This window comes from Copadichromis virginalis, linkage group LG10 (assembly GCF_057382275.1).
Source record: "Copadichromis virginalis isolate Kocher_CV1m ecotype Utaka linkage group LG10, C_Virginalis_male_GT1.1, whole genome shotgun sequence".
NCBI classification, from domain to species: domain Eukaryota; kingdom Metazoa; phylum Chordata; class Actinopteri; order Cichliformes; family Cichlidae; genus Copadichromis; species Copadichromis virginalis.
The window spans coordinates 2,688,790-2,705,842 of NC_140627.1; the positions used below are offsets into that span (position 1 = coordinate 2,688,790).

A 17,053-nucleotide genomic window follows, 5' to 3' on the forward strand; every position below is an offset into this window, starting at 1 on the left:
GGTGCAAGTGAAAACTGATTGAGTAAGAGAGATCAAAGTGTTAATGAGGTAATTAGGGTAGATAATAAATAATTTATGAGGATGTAATCAAATAGAAGAAAGAAGAAAGCCAATAAAACCCACTGATCCAGCAAATGTCAGCCTAACTCATTAGAAAAAAGATAATGTGCATAGATTACAGTCCTATCAGTGCGTTGCTTTGTGACACAATGCATAATCTGAATCATCTATATGCTCCATCCACACCTTTGATGATCCCTTTGTTAATTTCGGTGTGTGTTTAGCTCACTTAGCTTAGCTACTGTTGTCCAGACTAGGTGTCTATTTACCTTACCTTTTGGAAATAGTTTTTAAGCTTTTATGCAGCGCTGACATAGACCCCATGTGACAAGAAATGTATAATTTTTTCTAACAAAAAGATGGAGCCTTTACAAATATAAACACTTATATGCATACAGCATGGCCATGCTAGCCAGTGATTGCCTTCAATGCTCTGCAGGAAGTCCACAGCTTTGTGGCTTGTTGTTCTTTGCTGGGGATCTCTGTGTAGTGCATTACTTGCTTGTTCAAAAGTCAGATTGCATAGATATGGACTGGCAAATCAAAGTCTTTGCTAAGCTTTTGAGATAAGCCGGTCAATAGGAAATGCTGGTGGAGAGGTGACAGGAGCAGACTTTGGACCTCCTTCTCTCGCTCTTCCTCTTTGCCTCCACTGCAGCGGCGTGGTTTGGATTTCTTCTCTTGTGGAAATCATGAAAATTAATTTTGCCCCCATGGCTATACCCCTCCACAGGAGACTGCAGACTGCCATGGTGCTGCAGTGGGTCTTCACCTTCCTTGGTCTGGGTGAGTGTTGACTTTTCTGTGTGAGTTAAATTGGGAAACCTGTAGATGATGGAAGGATGCAAGAATGACTCTGCTAAAGAAGTAAAAGGATAAATGAAGATTTTCACATTAATATTATTGTTGTGAAACATAAACATGCTTGTTTAGCTGCTTTTGATAAAGTCACAATTAGTGCAAAACAGAGAGAACCTTTGTTTTACGTGAGCTGTAGTTCTGCATGGCCAGAAGAGGGAGCCAGACAGAAGAGCATCCATCCAAGTCATTTCATCCGCCTGTTGTTTTTGTAGTTCTGGAGAACAGAGCTCCTTAATTCAGGTTTCCAAGCTTTTTTATTTTTTGACACAGCCACAGAACCCTGTTAATATTTGCTGCCACACTTTATCCCACTGGCTCTGTTCAAGTTTACATTTGTATTCTTAGCCACTTCACCATCTCTGTAACTAGTTTATGAGCTCCCTGGTGCAGCAGGTGATACAAGTCATTCATAGCTAGGTTTGTGATAACTAGTATTTCAGTGTCCATGCTAAACACGAGCTTTGATTATTTGCCTTCATGCTATTTGTCTTTTTTCGCCAAGAGAGATTAAAAATATTGATTCGAAGCGTCCTGAAAGCAATAAAAATGAGAGTGATAGCAAATATACAGTTATAAAACCAAGATTGGCACTTCTAATACATATCTGTAAATCTGTAAAGGACTTCAAGACTCTGAGATGGTCTCCCCCCTGAACAGAGTCCAATTTATGCATACGCTATCATGGCTAACTCTGATATAGTTACCAATCATTTAGTGTCTGTTGTGTTAGTGAATGTCCTTCTCGTCTCAGCACCCACCTGCATCTTCCTGTTCTTTTACCTGATGTTCACTCGCTACTGGCTGATCAGCGTGCTGTATGCTGTCTGGTGGTACTTTGATTATGACACTCCTGCACGTGGAGGCAACAGGTCGCCCTTCCTGTGCAGCCTCAAAGTTTGGGAATACATGCGTGATTACTTTCCCATCAAGGTAAGAGAAAGCTTTAGACTTCTTGTTTTTGCGTCATCTATTTTTTGTGCAGGCACATTGCTTCCATAAGGAGACAGAAAATCAATATGTGGAGGATTCGCTTGTGCAAGAGAGTAGGACATCAGAACATCTGCCAGGTCATCTGATCTAATCTCCAGCCTGCAATGAGGAATGCTTCTTATCTATGTCCTTGGCAACAAATGATCCACAGATGGAGGACACTCCTCTGTTTCCTGTTGTAATTAGGTACTGTGACAGTGTTATACAGTGATAAGTGACACTCATAGCTAAATATATGAGTTAAAAAATGTGCATACACTACTGGTCAAAAGTTTTAGAACACCTCAACCTTTTTGCAATTCCAGTCGTTCAAGTCCAATGAAAAGGTAAGAGGTGAACAGCCAGAAATAAAAAAAAAGGTAAGGTTACCCAAAACTGAACAATCATGTCCATTTCAGAATTCTACAAAAATACCTTTTTCAGGAACAACATGTGTTAATAATTTAAAGCTGTTCTGCAGCAATGAAGGTTGATCAAGTCTCGAAAGCTGGTGCTACTAATTCCTACAGGTTTCCAACTTTTCTGGATTACTTACAGCCTCTTCTGTCTGCATGAAAGCCGTGCTGGAACACACTGTGGTACCAGGCCCTCGTGAGCATCAGTTGAACAGTATTGTACTGCTGAAAGTAGTGTGTTGCTACAAAAATGGTGAGAAAAAGGTGATTAACAATGGAAGAGACACAAACCTTTATAACACTTAAAAATAGGTCTGTCCTACAGAGAAACTGCAATGAAAGTCAGGTGTCGGTGACTACAGTTTCCCTAAACATCAGAAGAAACTGGAGCAAAATCTGACAGGTAGAGGTCTGCAGACCCAAAGACACAACTGAATCAGAGGACTGAGTTAACAGCTTGGGTGATAAGGGGCTCACGGGACAACAGTAGTCGTAGTAAGCAAGTCTCAGTTTCAACTGTGAAGAGAAGACTTCAAGCTGCAGGTTTGACAGAACAATGCTAAAACATCAGAATAAGACAAGGAGGCTTGTCTGGGCCATGAAACACGGCCACTGGACTACTGAAGACTGGAGGAAGGTATTATGGATGGATGAATCAAAATTTGAAATCTTTGGTTCATCAAGCAGGATCTTTGCAGGCGAGTAGATGAAAGGATGGTTCCAAGTCCAAGCTGTGCCAGAACTACCTCAGGAAAAAAGAACAAGATGGTGAGCTTGAAAACAGCAGCACAGTCTCCAGACTCAAACCCCATCGAGCTGGTTTGGGATTAACTGGACAGAAGAGAGAAAGCAAAGCAACTTACAAGGTCAACATTTATGGGAACTTCTGCAACAAATATGGGAAAAACTTTCTGAAGAATATTTGATTTCTGTCGTAGAAAGAATGTCACGGGTGTGTTCAGCTGTTATATCTGCTAAAGGAGGCTACTTTGAGTCAGAAGTCATTTCTGTTTTTTTAACTCCAGTTGCTTATTTGTACTTGGCTTTCATTTCAAGTTAAATGAGACATTAAACTGCACAACTTTCAATTACAAAAATTGGAAAAATTGTGTTCCAAAACTTTTGACCGGTAGTGTATTCATTCAATACTAAAAAGTCTAATAAAAATCCACATCTCAATAAAAATATTTCAAATATTTGTTTGTTTTGAAAGAAGATAAACAAACTGAAAGCATAAAAATAAAACCAAAAGCCCAGGGACCAACACCAGAGCACAAAGCGGGGGAACAGTCGTACATAACAAAATAAAGACAGGACTATATACACACAAGGGGCTAATTAGGGGACGAAAGAACAGCTCGGTGAAACTTACTTGATAAGGAGAAAAAGGGAAAAAAAGAAGAGACAAGACATGAGGGACAAAAGACTACCAAAATAAAACAGGATGTAATCTGATATAAGGTTAACACAGAGATGGAGACGTGACAAACTACAGGAGCACACAGAAGTATGAAGTGAAACTCAAAGAATGAAATATGAACCACAAGCAAAAACTAAATTGTCAAAGGTAAAAAAATAAAAAAATAAACTGAGAAGGCCTGAGAATATAAGTGTAATGAAGCCAACCAGAAAACAGGAGCTATTAGGAAAGAATGTAAAATGCAAAAGAACTTAAAACTCAATAAACGCAGGAATCAAAAAATAATATGAAACTGAAACGTGGGTGAAAAACCCACGATCCATGAGAGAAGCTGCTGTAAATAAACGCTGCGTTGCCAAGCCCTGATTGTGCGTTACAGGCTCCCCTCTTGTGTTACATCACGCCCTCTTGTGACAGCATGGATGAGTAGTATTTTGTCTACACGACTATGAAGTGACTCCTGGCTTATTTTTTTAACCATGACAAATAACGGCAGAAGACCTTTTCTGTGAAATTCACAGAGAACAAAAACTCTATTAACAACATCTGCTTCATTACATGGATCGACTGCTCGCCCCTGGATGTGACTGATACTTTGGACCGAGCTGATAAGACAACGTGAAACAACAATGAAGCTGTTGTTGTTTTAGCACAAACCCCGTATAAGTGTTCATAAAGACTTGCTAAAAAACATTTATACTGAAGTTTATTTGTTTGGGTTTTTATTCTATGGGTGGATTCCTTAAAATTACTTTAAATAAATGTTTCACTGAAATCTAAAACTTATGATTACTAAAAATAATCATAAAGATCAACTTATTTTCCTCCTAGAAAGCTTTACATCTTAACAGAAAGTGATTGTAGATGTTTCATTTTGAAACTATCTGTAGTGCTGTAAGTGGGTCATATCTGTCTTTACGTGAAGAAGCCCTCGAAGCTATGCATGAAAACACAATAGAAACTGACCAGTATATTTGCTCAAGTCATTGGCTATTATTGTCCAATAGACGAGCAATATGAAAGCTTGTCCTTTATCTATAGGTCAGCTATGTCAACGTGCAGTCGGCCATAAAATATGTCACACTTGGGGCTCCTTGGATTAGAAACATGATCGTGATACATTTAACAAAAAAAATACAATACTGAAAATAATTTTAAATACAGTGACATGAATATTAATAATAAATACAACAAATAGTATCGGACACAAAATCACTAAAACTTTGTCTGCACATCAATAATAATAATAACAAGTAATACACACCACACACACACACACACACACATATGTATATATAAAATTCCCAGCACGCCCCTGCGGGCGGTTTATCCTTCAAGCTCGGGTCCTCTACCAGAGGCCTGGGAGCTTGAGGGTCCTGCGCAGTATCTTAGCTGTTCCCAGGACTGCGCTCTTCTGGACAGAGATCTCCGATGTTATTCCCGGGATCTGCTGGAGCCACTCGCCTAGCTTGGGAGTCACCGCACCTAGTGCTCCGATTACCACGGGGACCACCATTACCTTCACCCTCCACATCCTCTCGAGCTCTTCTCTGAGCCCTTGGTATTTCTCCAGCTTCTCGTGTTCCTTCTTCCTGATGTTGCTGTCATTCGGAACCGCTACATCGATCACTACGGCCGTCTTCTTCTGTTTGTCTACCACCACTATGTCCGGTTGGTTAGCCACCACCATTTTGTCCGTCTGTATCTGGAAGTCCCACAGGATCTTAGCTCGGTCATTCTCCACCACCCTTGGGGGCGTCTCCCATTTTGACCTCGGGACTTCCAGGTTATACTCGGCACAGATGTTCCTGTACACTATGCCGGCCACTTGGTTATGGCGTTCCATGTATGCCTTGCCTTGCCTTGCTAGCATCTTGCACCCTGCTGTTATGTGCTGGATTGTCTCTGGGGCATCTTTACACAGCCTGCACCTGGGGTCTTGCCTGGTGTGATAGACCCCAGCCTCTATGGATCTTGTGCTCAGAGCTTGTTCTTGTGCTGCCATGATTAGTGCCTCTGTGCTGTCTTTCAGTCCAGCTTTGTCCAGCCACTGGTAGGATTTCTGGATATCAGCCACCTCCTCTATCTGCCGGTGGTACATACCGTGCAGGGGCCTGTCCTTCCATGATGGTTCCTCGTCTCCCTCCTCTTTCTTGGGTTTCTGCTGCCTGAGGTATTCACTGAGCACTCGGTCAGTTGGGGCCATCTTCCTAATGTATTCTTGGATGTTCGTTGTCTCATCCTGGACTGTGGTGCTGACACTCACCAGTCCCCGGCCCCCTTCCTTCCGCTTAGCGTACAGCCTCAGTGCTGGATTTGGGGTGAAACCCTCCATGCATGGTAAGGAGCTTTCTTGTCTTTATGTCAGTGGCTTCTATCTCCTCCTTTGGCCAGCCTATTACCCCAGCAGGGTACCTGATCACGGGCAGGGCGTACGTGTTGATGGCCCGGATCTTGTTCTTACCATTCAGCTGACTCCTCAGGACTTGCCTGACCCTCTGCAGGTACTTGGTGGTTGCAGCTTTTCTAGCGGCCTCTTCATGGTTCCCATTCGCCTGTGGGATCCCCAAGTACTTGTAACTGTCCTCTATGTCTGCAATGTTGCCTTCTGGTAGTTCAATCCCCTCAGTTCTGACTACCTTCCCTCTCTTTGTTACCATCCGACTACACTTCTCCAGTCCGAACGACATTCCAATGTCATTGCTGTATAGCCTGGTAGTGTGGATCAGTGAATCGATGTCTCGTTCACTCTTGGCATACAGCTTGATGTCATCCATGTACAGGAGGTGGCTGACAACTGCTCCGTTCCGTAGTCGGTATCCGTAGCCAGTCTTGTTAATGATCTCACTGAGGGGGTTCAGGCCTATGCAGAACAGCAGTGGGGACAGAGCATCTCCTTGGTAGATCCCGCACTTGATGGTGACTTGTGCTATGGGCTTGGAGTTGGCCTCTAGTGTTGTACGCCACATCCCCATTGAGTTCCTGATGAAGGCTCTTAGGGTCCCATTGATCTTGTACAATTCTAGGCATTCCAGTATCCAGCTGTGGGGCATTGAGTCATAGGCCTTCTTGTAATCAATCCAGGCAGTGCACAGGTTGGTCAGTCTGGTCTTGCAGTCTCGGCTGATTGTTCTGTCTACCAGTAGCTGGTGTTTTGCGCCTCTGGTATTCTTGCCAATTCCTTTCTGTGTCCCGCTCATGTATTGACCCATGTGCCTGTTCATCTTAGCCGATATGATGCCTGACAGGAGCTTCCATGTAGTACTGAGGCAGGTTATTGGTCGGTAGTTGGAGGGGACCGGTCCCTTCTTGGGGTCCTTGGGGATCAGGACCGTCCGACCTTCGGTTAGCCATTCCGGGTGTCTCGTTAACTAGCCAGACGCTCGTGGAGTGCAGTCAGCTTCTTCAGCCAGTAGGCGTGAACCATGTCGGGCCCTGGTGCTGTCCAACTCTTCATACTGGAGACCCTTTCTTGGATATCTGCCACTGTGATGGTTACTGGACCCTGTTCAGGGAGGTCGCTGTGGTCAGCCCTCAGATCCTCTAGCCACTGAGCATTGCCGTTATGGGTTGCGTCCTTCTCCCATATGCTCTTCCAGTATTGCTCCGTCTCCAGCCTTGGTGGTGCTGTTCTCTTATTGTTCCCTTGCCACTGAGAGTACACCTTTGCTGGTTCTGTGGAGAACAGCTGGTTTATTCTCCTGCCTTCTATCTCTCTGGTGTACCTCCTCAAGCGGCTGGCCAAGGCTGTGAGTCTTTGCTTGGCAGTTTCCAAGGCCTCAGGTATGGACAGCTTGCTGTATTTCTTAGGCACCTTATTTGTCGTACCTTTGCTGCAACTCCGTTAGTTGGCTAACCTCCCTCCGTGCTACTTTGATCTTGCCCTCTAGCCTCCTTCTCCATGGAGGGTACTGCCCCTTGTCGCTGTTCAACTTGTAGCCAAGCATCTCACTGATCACTGCTGCCGTATTGTAGATCAGCTTGTTAGTGTCGGTAATCGTGGTTGTAGGTATTGCCCGTAGTGCTGCATTAACATCATCTAGCAGACCTTCTGAGGGAACTTCACGTAATCTTGGTAACCGGCTACGGGGGATCCAGGTTTCAAGCTTGGCCATGATCCTATTTTTCAGGTCAGTTCCTCTCGCACTCAACGATCCTTCTCCTATCGCACTTGGGGCTATGTACCCAATCTCGGGTGGGGGTGATGATATCTCCCCCCTGACCTGGCGTCCTGACTCCTCCTTGCCGTAGCATTTATGTTGTACCTCGTCAATCTCTAGCTGTGAGAGCAGTCCCTTCTTTCGAATGTTGGAACACTGAGCTACTAGTTGTTTCGCCGTCATTGTGGATGTTGGGTATCGAAGAATCCATAGGTCCCTCATCCTATTCATGTAGCCCCTTCCGCCAGGGTTACTTGCATAGTAGCATTCCAACAACGCCCTGTTTTCGTCTCTTGCCCACCGATGCCTTCTTGTTCCAGTAGCCCACTTTTCGTCAGGGTGCCCTGGTTCCTCAACACCTGACACGGACCTTGTTGATCCGGGCGACGTCCGAGCCGGCATGCCTTCATATTTATCTGTCTCGCTCATGTCTGCGGTAGGCTTGCTTAGCATAGGGGGTCTAGCCTTAGGACCCTTACTGGATACAGACGCCCCAGGCAGGAATCGAACTTGCGATCCTCTGTTCCAAAGGCGTGTAGTCTAACCACTACGCTATCCAGCTGCTTTATATATATATATATATATATATATATATATATATATATATATATATATATATATATATATATATATATATATATATATATATATATATATATATATATATATATATATATATATATATATATATATATATATATATATATATATATATATATATATATATATATATATATCATTAGAGGCCTCGTGTGAATATTTTGAATTTCATTAGAGGCCTCGTGTGAATATTTTGAATTTCATATATTAAATAATTTCTTAGAAAAAAATTTCTAAGAAAAAAAACCAAGAATGTTTTGTGCCATTTAGTTCAAACTGAATTCTGCCCAGCATCATCTGACTGCCACATTGGGCCCGAAACAAGGAGTCCGTGTGAGGGTAGAGAGAAGATGTGTTATTTAAAGTTTCCTAATTCCTTTCATTAGCGTGTCTTTGCCCACCGTTTCTAATACACCGTCACCAGCTCAGGCTGAAAGCTCACCAGCTGATGTGAGTGTCTTGGTTTCTAAAAGGACAAAAATGCATGTAGACGAGATAGTGACGCAAATTCAAATGTATCTGAAGGCAATTACAGAGGCACACATGGCGTCATTTTCAGGCTACAAAACATATTTTTGCATCTTTATGACGATAAACCACATTTAATCCTGACGCCACCACCAAGTTACCAAGTCCTGAAGTTGTCAGTGGTTATGGAAAAGCACTTTCTCACAAGTGATTTGGGGTGATACTCCTGTGTAGCCCACAGACTTTATCTGCCATGATTGTCTTCCCACAAAACTTCCCCAGGGTACATCTATGAATACCTTTCCACTAATGCAGCGGAAGATGCAGTGTGGAGCTAGGTCCACCTGGGAATTTGGGAAAAGTAGATATTTATCCTTTTGAAAACTATCTTGGCAGGAATGATAGAAACACAGATTATGTAACGATGAAGGCTCGACAGCAGGTCTTGGTGACACTACGATAGACACTTCGCTTACTTAGTGCCTCATCAGTGGAACTGGAGCTAATGTTTAACTTTGGGAGCCACCTGCAGCAGGTCTCCACAGCACGGACACCAACAATCAGCTCCACGAAGGTCCAGTAACATGACTTGCTTATATAAGCTTTACTCACAACCTTCATGTGATCTATTACAATCTGAGAAAGCTTTAAAATCTGTGTGAATGCACCCTTATTCATTAAGAAATAATAAAGAGAAAACATTACTGGAAAAACTGTATCAAATGACTGAAACTGGTTCTGAGATGATTGCCTGATAAAAGAAAAGTGTTGTCTTGAGTATGAATCTCACGCACAGATCAGTGAAGGGAGTGCTTATTTTTAGCGGACTAAACAAACGACATCATGGAGCTTTTCACTTGTGTCGCTTCAAACATTACAGAGAAATATCACTAAGGATTGATCACAAACACAGTGGCTCATAATTTACTTGCCAAAGAGCAAAATAAGCTGCATAAGCAGCTCAATGAAGCTCCAACCAATGGAGAAGAGCTGGGGAATGAATTCAGAGACTCAGCATCCGTCTATATTCACCAATTCCAACAAAAAGAACATCTCCAGCATTAAAGGAGAATCCCAAGAAAAAGGTTTGAGACAGAGCTGCTTATCTTCCTCGAGATTTTATTGTTGATAATCAGAGAGTGTTTTTTATTAAATATTGCTAATATCCAGTGTTTCTGTGACACCAGAAGTCTTTTACCTTGCAAATAGCAAGATGACCTTTGTCATGTGTAAACACTGGCACATCTCTTTAACCTTCCTGCCAAGTGACAAATATATGGAAGTACAAGATGTTCATTTCAACTTTTATATAAACTTGAAGTGAGCAACCCTGGACACTTATCGCCAGGGCCGGCCCGTGGCATAGGCCGTATAGGCAAATGCTAAGGGCGCCGTCCATCAGGGGGCGCCACGCCAGTGCCACAAATGTTGAAAAAAAAAAAAAAAGTTGGTACTATTATTTCTAAATACAAAAAATAATCCCACGTTAATTAAAATGCAAAGTAAAGCTTATTCAATAGAAATATTATTTGATACAACATTACGCCCCCCCCCCCCCCCCCCCCCCCCGCACGGTGCGCCCCCTCCCTTCCCGTATCATGGTTCCTTTTGGACACAAGATGTCAAAACGGCCAAAACTGTCAGGTGCCCAGGGAAGAAAAAAGAGAAAAGAAGAGGAGGAGAAACGAGAAAAAGACAGAGGTAGGTAACGTTAGCCTACATGAAATTATTTGTCTGAATGTGATAGTAACCTAAATTTTTTAGCATTAAGCTAATGTTACATGATTCGCTAATTGCTAATCAATAAATAGCTAGTTAACTGTTTTAACGTCAGTTAATATTGTGGAGGGGGCTAAATTGTTATGGAAAATAATAATGTAACGTTAGGTAATTACAGTACTCCCACCTTTCCCACCATTCCTCATTTGTATTCATCTTTTAAGCAGGTGTTTTTTGTTTACATTGTTATTGCCTTCTGGTTAGCTAACGTTTACCCTGCAGGTAATAGTCACTTTTCCACCCCTGTATATATTATAGTTGTAAGCCTAGTTGTTAAAGTGCACATCATTAATGTTAATTAAGCAATATCACATGAGAGGGAATGCTGTTTTTTAATATGAGCACTGCTGTGATTCGGTCAAAGATAATCATAACATAACATTCTCATATGATATTATACTGTTACTTTGCATTCTGCTATTCAGCATTTCACTGTAATGATGACAATAAATTGAATCTAATCTAATTTGCATATCAGTTAACATCATACATATATCTCTTTGGTTTTTCATTTATATTATATCATTTCATTTTATTCCTGGAATCATATGTTTTTATTATTAGACTTTAATACTCAGTGGTGTCACATACTCCTCTCTTCAGATGCACTGTTGAAGTTTCTAAATCCCACCCCTGGGCCATCTACCACATCTACCGCTGCTGCCTCCACTTCAGCAGCACAACCCAGCCATGATGCAGCAGCATCAAGCGGTCTTCCTGTTGCCTCCACCTCAGCAGCACAACCCACCAGTTTTGCAGCAGCATCAAGCAGTGTTATTGTATTTCATATATTCATTTTTTTATTTTTTGTATTCATTTATTTATTCATATATTTTTTTATCTTGTTAATTATTCTGATTGTGAATTTGCTTTCTTTAAGTAAAAAAAAAAGGTCAAAGACAAAGCTATTCGGTTTCTTGTGAGTACATACACTACACTGCCGATGTAGGGGGGCGCCACCTAAAATCTTGCCTAGGGCGCCAGATTGGTTAGGGCCGGGCCTGCTTATCGCCTTTGGAAACACGATGGGCCCCCATTGTGCTCACCTTTTAGTATTATATTTTATTAAGTGCTTTTTTCACGTGAATAAAGGGTAGCTCCTCAAAACCCAGCTGAAATCTTCTGTACTTTAAGATGTGAGCCACAAACGCTTTGGAAGACAGCCCTGGTCCAGTTGGCAGAACACAGCTGTGAAGTGGAAATTTGAAGCATTGCAAAAGTCTTTCAGTGACTCAGCAGACATCCACTGCAATCATTAGGCACGCTTCTGAAATCACTTTTGAAACTCAGAATATTTCCATATTTATTCTAGAGTTATGTTCGGGAGACATCTATGTTAGCCAGCATTAAAAAGAAAAAACAGGTAACATTTATGTTTAAAAGGTTTCAGGAAGATATTTTGTTTTCATGCTGTAAAACCTTCTATGTGCATGAAGGGTTAGAAAACTTGAACCTGCCAAACCTCTGCAACGTGCTCCTTATCTCTGTTTGAGGCTACTTTCTCCATGTAACTATTAACACATCACACCTGAATCTCTGACCTCCTGGTTGGCAGTAGAGTAGCGCTGTGGGCAGTGCCAACTGTATTTTGACCTTTCTAACAGTGTGCTGGGAGCCTAGAATGCTAAAAGCTAAATGAAGGGAAGGTGCTCCTAATATCTGAAAAACACTGCAAGTGCAGTATTTTTTATTCAAACGGTCCTGGTTATTTTCTGGCACATGAGCATATTGCAGAACCTCTCAGACAAGTCAATGATTAATTGTTCTTCACTGTTTTTACCATTTCTCCTTCATTTTTGTGTAATGAAATTTGGTACATGCAGGATATCCCCTGATTCCTTTCATCAAGTGCTGCGCTGAAATTAGAGGTGCATGTATTCATGCTTTAACTTTAGGCCCTACTTAAAAGATAAGGAACTGTTGTTTGCTTGCATCAAGCTGAATTTGAAACATCTTGTAATGTCAGTTATGTTATTTGTGTTTTATTTACATGATGACACCAATCAGGGTCATTTTAACCCCAATATAAAATATCTGAAATAAACAGACAACCAGCCAAAAGTGTCATGTAACAGCATCAGCTCTCCTTTTCATGACCAGAGCATGTCCCAGCTCAGCTCTCAGGTAAAGTAGGTCCAGTGACACCTTCAGTATTTTTACTTACTTTCTTTAGGACTCTTGGCTGGAGTTAATAAAGCTACATAAGCCCTCTAGCATTCCAAAATATTATTTTTTTTTTTAAAAACAAAACAGCATCAGTAGATGTGAACAGACTAAAAAAGGCATAAAAATGAGGATTAATAGATAATAAAACACCTGTGCAACATGATAAAACATGTGTGTATCTCTGGGATCCAGTTGGCATTAGACACAGTTGTGATGTGGAAACTTGAACTCTGCATTGCATAAAATCTGGACGACGGAGGCAATAGTGGGCAGAAAATGTCTACTGGAAGCTTGAATGTGAAGACATGTAATAAAACAATCGCAGTCAGAAAATCTTTTGCAATACCCAGCAATGAAATTGCTGTGAAACAGTTGCTAAACTTCAACAGAACGAGGAGGAATTATACAAGTGGAGCCTCTGGTCATTTTTAGTCTCTGGTTGAACTCTGGTTGAACGGGCTTCTGGGCCTAGCCTGCACACTTTGTAAAGGAAGGAAATGTCCTATATGTAGAGTTTAGAGAAGAAATGCGTCGTTGGTACAGCTGATAACAAAACATGAAAAATAGCTTGAAAAAAGAAAACAGCTGGACGCCTCCAGGAAGATATTCATGGTTATATGTGCTATATAAATACATTTTGATTTGATTTGATTTGATGGTTCATCCAAGAGGCTTCTTAGGTTATAAAAATGGTGGTGAGTCCAAGTTATTAAACCCTGAGTGGTGCTCGTCCCCTGAGGCGCGTTGATCTGCTATTGATCATGTGGATCATCACATCAGCCTACGTGTGAAAAAACGTGTGGGCCATTTCATTTTAAACTTCAATAACAGAACTTAAGGATAAATACATAAATAAATAATTTAAAAAACAAACAAAAACAAAACAACAACAATTTTATTACTTTTTATGCTCACTGCTGCCATCCTGGATTGTTAACTTTGGGAGGCAACAAAGCTGGAGCTGGTAGAGCCTGCAGTGACTTTCTGAGTTGAGGGAGATACCAGTTAAAAATTCTGACTCGGGGAAACCACTGCGTGACCCTGGCCCACCCCATCACATGACCTATTCTTTCACGAATGTTTGTAGAAGCAGTCTGCATGCCTAGATGATTGATTTTACACACCTGTAGCCATGGAAGTTATCGGAAAACTTAATTCAATGATTTGGATGGTCTGGAATATTTTTTAAAACATAGTGTTCGCTCAGTGTTTTCTGTTATATCTCCTTGTGTCAACCCCATAAGTTAAGTTAATGTATGTGTCTGCATTTCCCAGTTTAGCTATGACTGATTTCCTGTTTTTTTGTGTGTTCAGTCTTACTTCGCCCCGCCTCGTTGTCTGGATTATCTGTACCTGTGTCTTGCTTTCAACCTAAGTGAAAGTTTGTCGTTTTCCTGTTGTTGGGTTTTGGGGTTTTTGCAGTTTAGGTCCCCCTTCTTGCTATTCATGTCAAATATGGCCAGATCTATGAAACCACACTTGCAATATACCATTTACTTGTAGTATATACTGTATAATATTTATATATTTATGATGCTTTTTGTGCAGAAATACGGGCAATTTCAAAGGTTTCACATACAGTACTTCATCCTGCCAGTGTGGCTGTTAAAGTCATACCCAATCGAGTCCTGAAGCCTCAGGCAGGGGAGATGAGGGAAGGTTCAGAGGGTCAAAGACATTGTGTTGAAACTGAGATATTGAGGCACATGTTTGGACTGCAGCCAGAGCCAAGCAACTGCAACGCAAAGTCCAAAACAGCTCTTAGGCTGATGAGGATTAAACGATTTACCATGATTCTGGTGGCCATTATCATCCCGAGTATGTCTGCATGCACTCTTGACTATGTATACATCTACAAATATCATCTTTCCCCTCCCTTCAGTTGGTGAAGACGGCTGACTTAGATCCCAGGCATAACTACATCCTTGGCTTCCATCCCCATGGTGTGCTGGTGGCAGGAGCCTTTACCAACTTCTGCACCTACTCGACAGGCTTCAGACAGCTGTTTCCAGGCATCACCAGCTACCTGCTCATGTTGCCTCTTTGGTTCAGAGCTCCATTCTTCAGAGACTACATCATGTGTGGAGGTTTGAGCTATTGACATTTCAATCATATTTCCCATTCTTCTTTTTTATGTATGTTAAAATAAACATATTGTATTTGAACACTTTAAATATTTTTTCCTTCTGTTACAACATTGCAGGCCTGATTCCTTCAGACAAAGAGAGTGCCACTTATCCACTCCGCAAAAAGAAAGGTGGAAATGCTATTGTGATAGCTGTTGGAGGGGCACCAGAGGCCCTTGATGCCCACCCAGGCACTTTCAATGTACTCTTGGCCCATAAAAAAGGCTTCATCAAAATGGCCATGGAGTATGGGTAAGATCAGCCACCCCTGAGGCAATGTGGAAAATTCTGCTCCATCTACGCCTCTGAAATGGTTTTGCTTATTAAAAAGATTGTCAATCTATTCATTTTAGGGGTTTTTTGTAGCTTGACTCCTGAAACTTATTCAAGTGACTTGCATGGAATTTCCTGGGAAAGCGCATATTCTGCTATGAGATCAGTTAGAAATAAGAAACCAATAGAGCTCAACCATTTTTTCCCAGAGCTCATCTGGTACCAGTCTTCTCTTTTGGGGAGAATGAAGTGTATGACCAGGTGGAAAACCCGAGGGGAACCTGGCTTCGATGGTTGCAGGAAAACCTGCAAAAGATCATGGGTGTCTCTCTTCCTCTCTTCCATGCACGAGGCATTTTCCAGTACTCCTTCGGCCTTATGCCCTACAGAAAACCTATCAACACAGTAGGTGAGTAAGCAGCTTTACTCCACCATCACTACGTGCAGCTGGATGGATACTTGGGCAGCAGTGTATATTAACACTCTAAAGGCCTAATAGATATCTTCCCTCAGGTAAAAACATATAGTAAAGCATCCTTGCACTTCCCAATAAGTTTTCAACTTTGTGAGAAGTAACTGACGTCACTGAGTTCAGTTTCGGTGCATGTGAGTAATGGCGATCAGATATAGAGGGAGATTCGCTGTGAGAACAAACACACCGTCCTTTGTAACTGGCTGGCACGCAGTCCGCACGCTCAGTAAACATCTTAAACATACTGTAACTAAACAAAGTACATAAAGCACTTTGTCACATCTCTGCAGTTGGGCGGCCAATCAAAGTGGAGAAGAAAGCAAAGCCAACTGCCGAGGAACTTGATGCCCTCCACCAGCTGTACATGGATGAACTCAGCAATCTGTTTGAGGAGCACAAAGGCAACTATGGAGTAGACAAAGACACACACCTGAACTTTGTCTAAAGTGCAACAAGGCCTGGGTGGAATTGGACGCCTCTTTGTAAAGCTCTGGTGCTGCAGATTCTGTACACCTGCTCACAGCTCATCCTTTAACTAAAGACAAAGTGATTGTTTGTACGCTCGCACCGGGCTGAGCAGGAGCTCCATGTGACTCAAGGCTATTGCAGAGGTCTGTGTTTAAACATGTCCTGTCTCAATAAAGCCCAAACATGTAAGCTGGAAAGGCTGTCTTTAAAATCTCAGATCAAATGAAAGATGTTCTACGAGTGCATTAAAATTCATCATGAAACTCTAATAATGTGTTCGGTTCATTTGGATATTTAGAGTTCAGAAGCAGTTGTGTAATCTCACATATTCATGTATTAAAGATTTCATGTGTAGCTCTTTCAGCTTCAGTGTCTGAGAACAATCTCTCTTTGAAACGACAGTTAGGCTGACTCATGCTTACACGGTGAAGTCTAATGTAGTCTGAAAAAAGGGAAAGTTTTCTGTGTTTATTTAGTCATGATTATCAAAGAAGCCAACCGAGGCCACACAGCCAAGACATCTTGACCTCACCTGTAATTGTAAATGATTTATTCTGCAATGACTGCCAGAAAGGAAAAGTTGCTCCCTTGGTTCTTTTTTCACCTGGTGCATGACTGTGGAGCGAAACATGAACGTGGGCCCACAGCTGGCACACGGGCCTCGCTCTGGGAACCTTGGATTTAGACTGTTGCCCTTCCTCTGGGGCTACATGTGAACATTGCAGTTGTTGCATATGAGGTGTTGGGATTTGTGCAAGGCCCGAAACTTTCTCAAATAGAGTCATAGGTTGAAGTCAGATTACAACATTATACTG

General features: G+C 41.9%; 1 protein-coding gene and 1 long non-coding RNA gene across 2 annotated transcripts; both read left to right on the forward strand.

Annotated features, from left to right (window-relative positions):
• Positions 1-654: 654 nt before the first annotated feature.
• On the forward strand, positions 655-16,577 carry mogat2 (monoacylglycerol O-acyltransferase 2). The gene is made up of 6 exons (XM_085469456.1): positions 655-846; positions 1,673-1,851; positions 14,782-14,986; positions 15,103-15,277; positions 15,508-15,707; positions 16,061-16,577. Exons 1-6 carry the CDS (start codon positions 753-755, stop codon positions 16,213-16,215), a joined length of 1,008 nt encoding a protein of 335 aa, XP_085325582.1. The 5' UTR covers positions 655-752; the 3' UTR covers positions 16,216-16,577.
• On the forward strand, positions 10,591-11,637 carry LOC146699644 (uncharacterized). The gene is made up of 2 exons (XR_014922439.1): positions 10,591-10,655; positions 11,337-11,637. It is a non-coding gene; the product is annotated as an uncharacterized LOC146699644 (long non-coding RNA).
• Positions 16,578-17,053: the final 476 nt, after the last annotated feature.

Excerpts from the sequence above, each read along its gene's own strand:
- mogat2 (XM_085469456.1), top strand. The coding sequence starts at position 753 with ATGAAAATTAATTTTGCCCCCATGGCTATACCCCTCCACAGGAGACTG. Across the intron at positions 847-1,672 it reads CTTCACCTTCCTTGGTCTGG|CACCCACCTGCATCTTCCTG; the intron begins GTGAGTGTTGAC and ends TTCTCGTCTCAG. Across the intron at positions 15,278-15,507 it reads AAAATGGCCATGGAGTATGG|AGCTCATCTGGTACCAGTCT; the intron begins GTAAGATCAGCC and ends ATTTTTTCCCAG.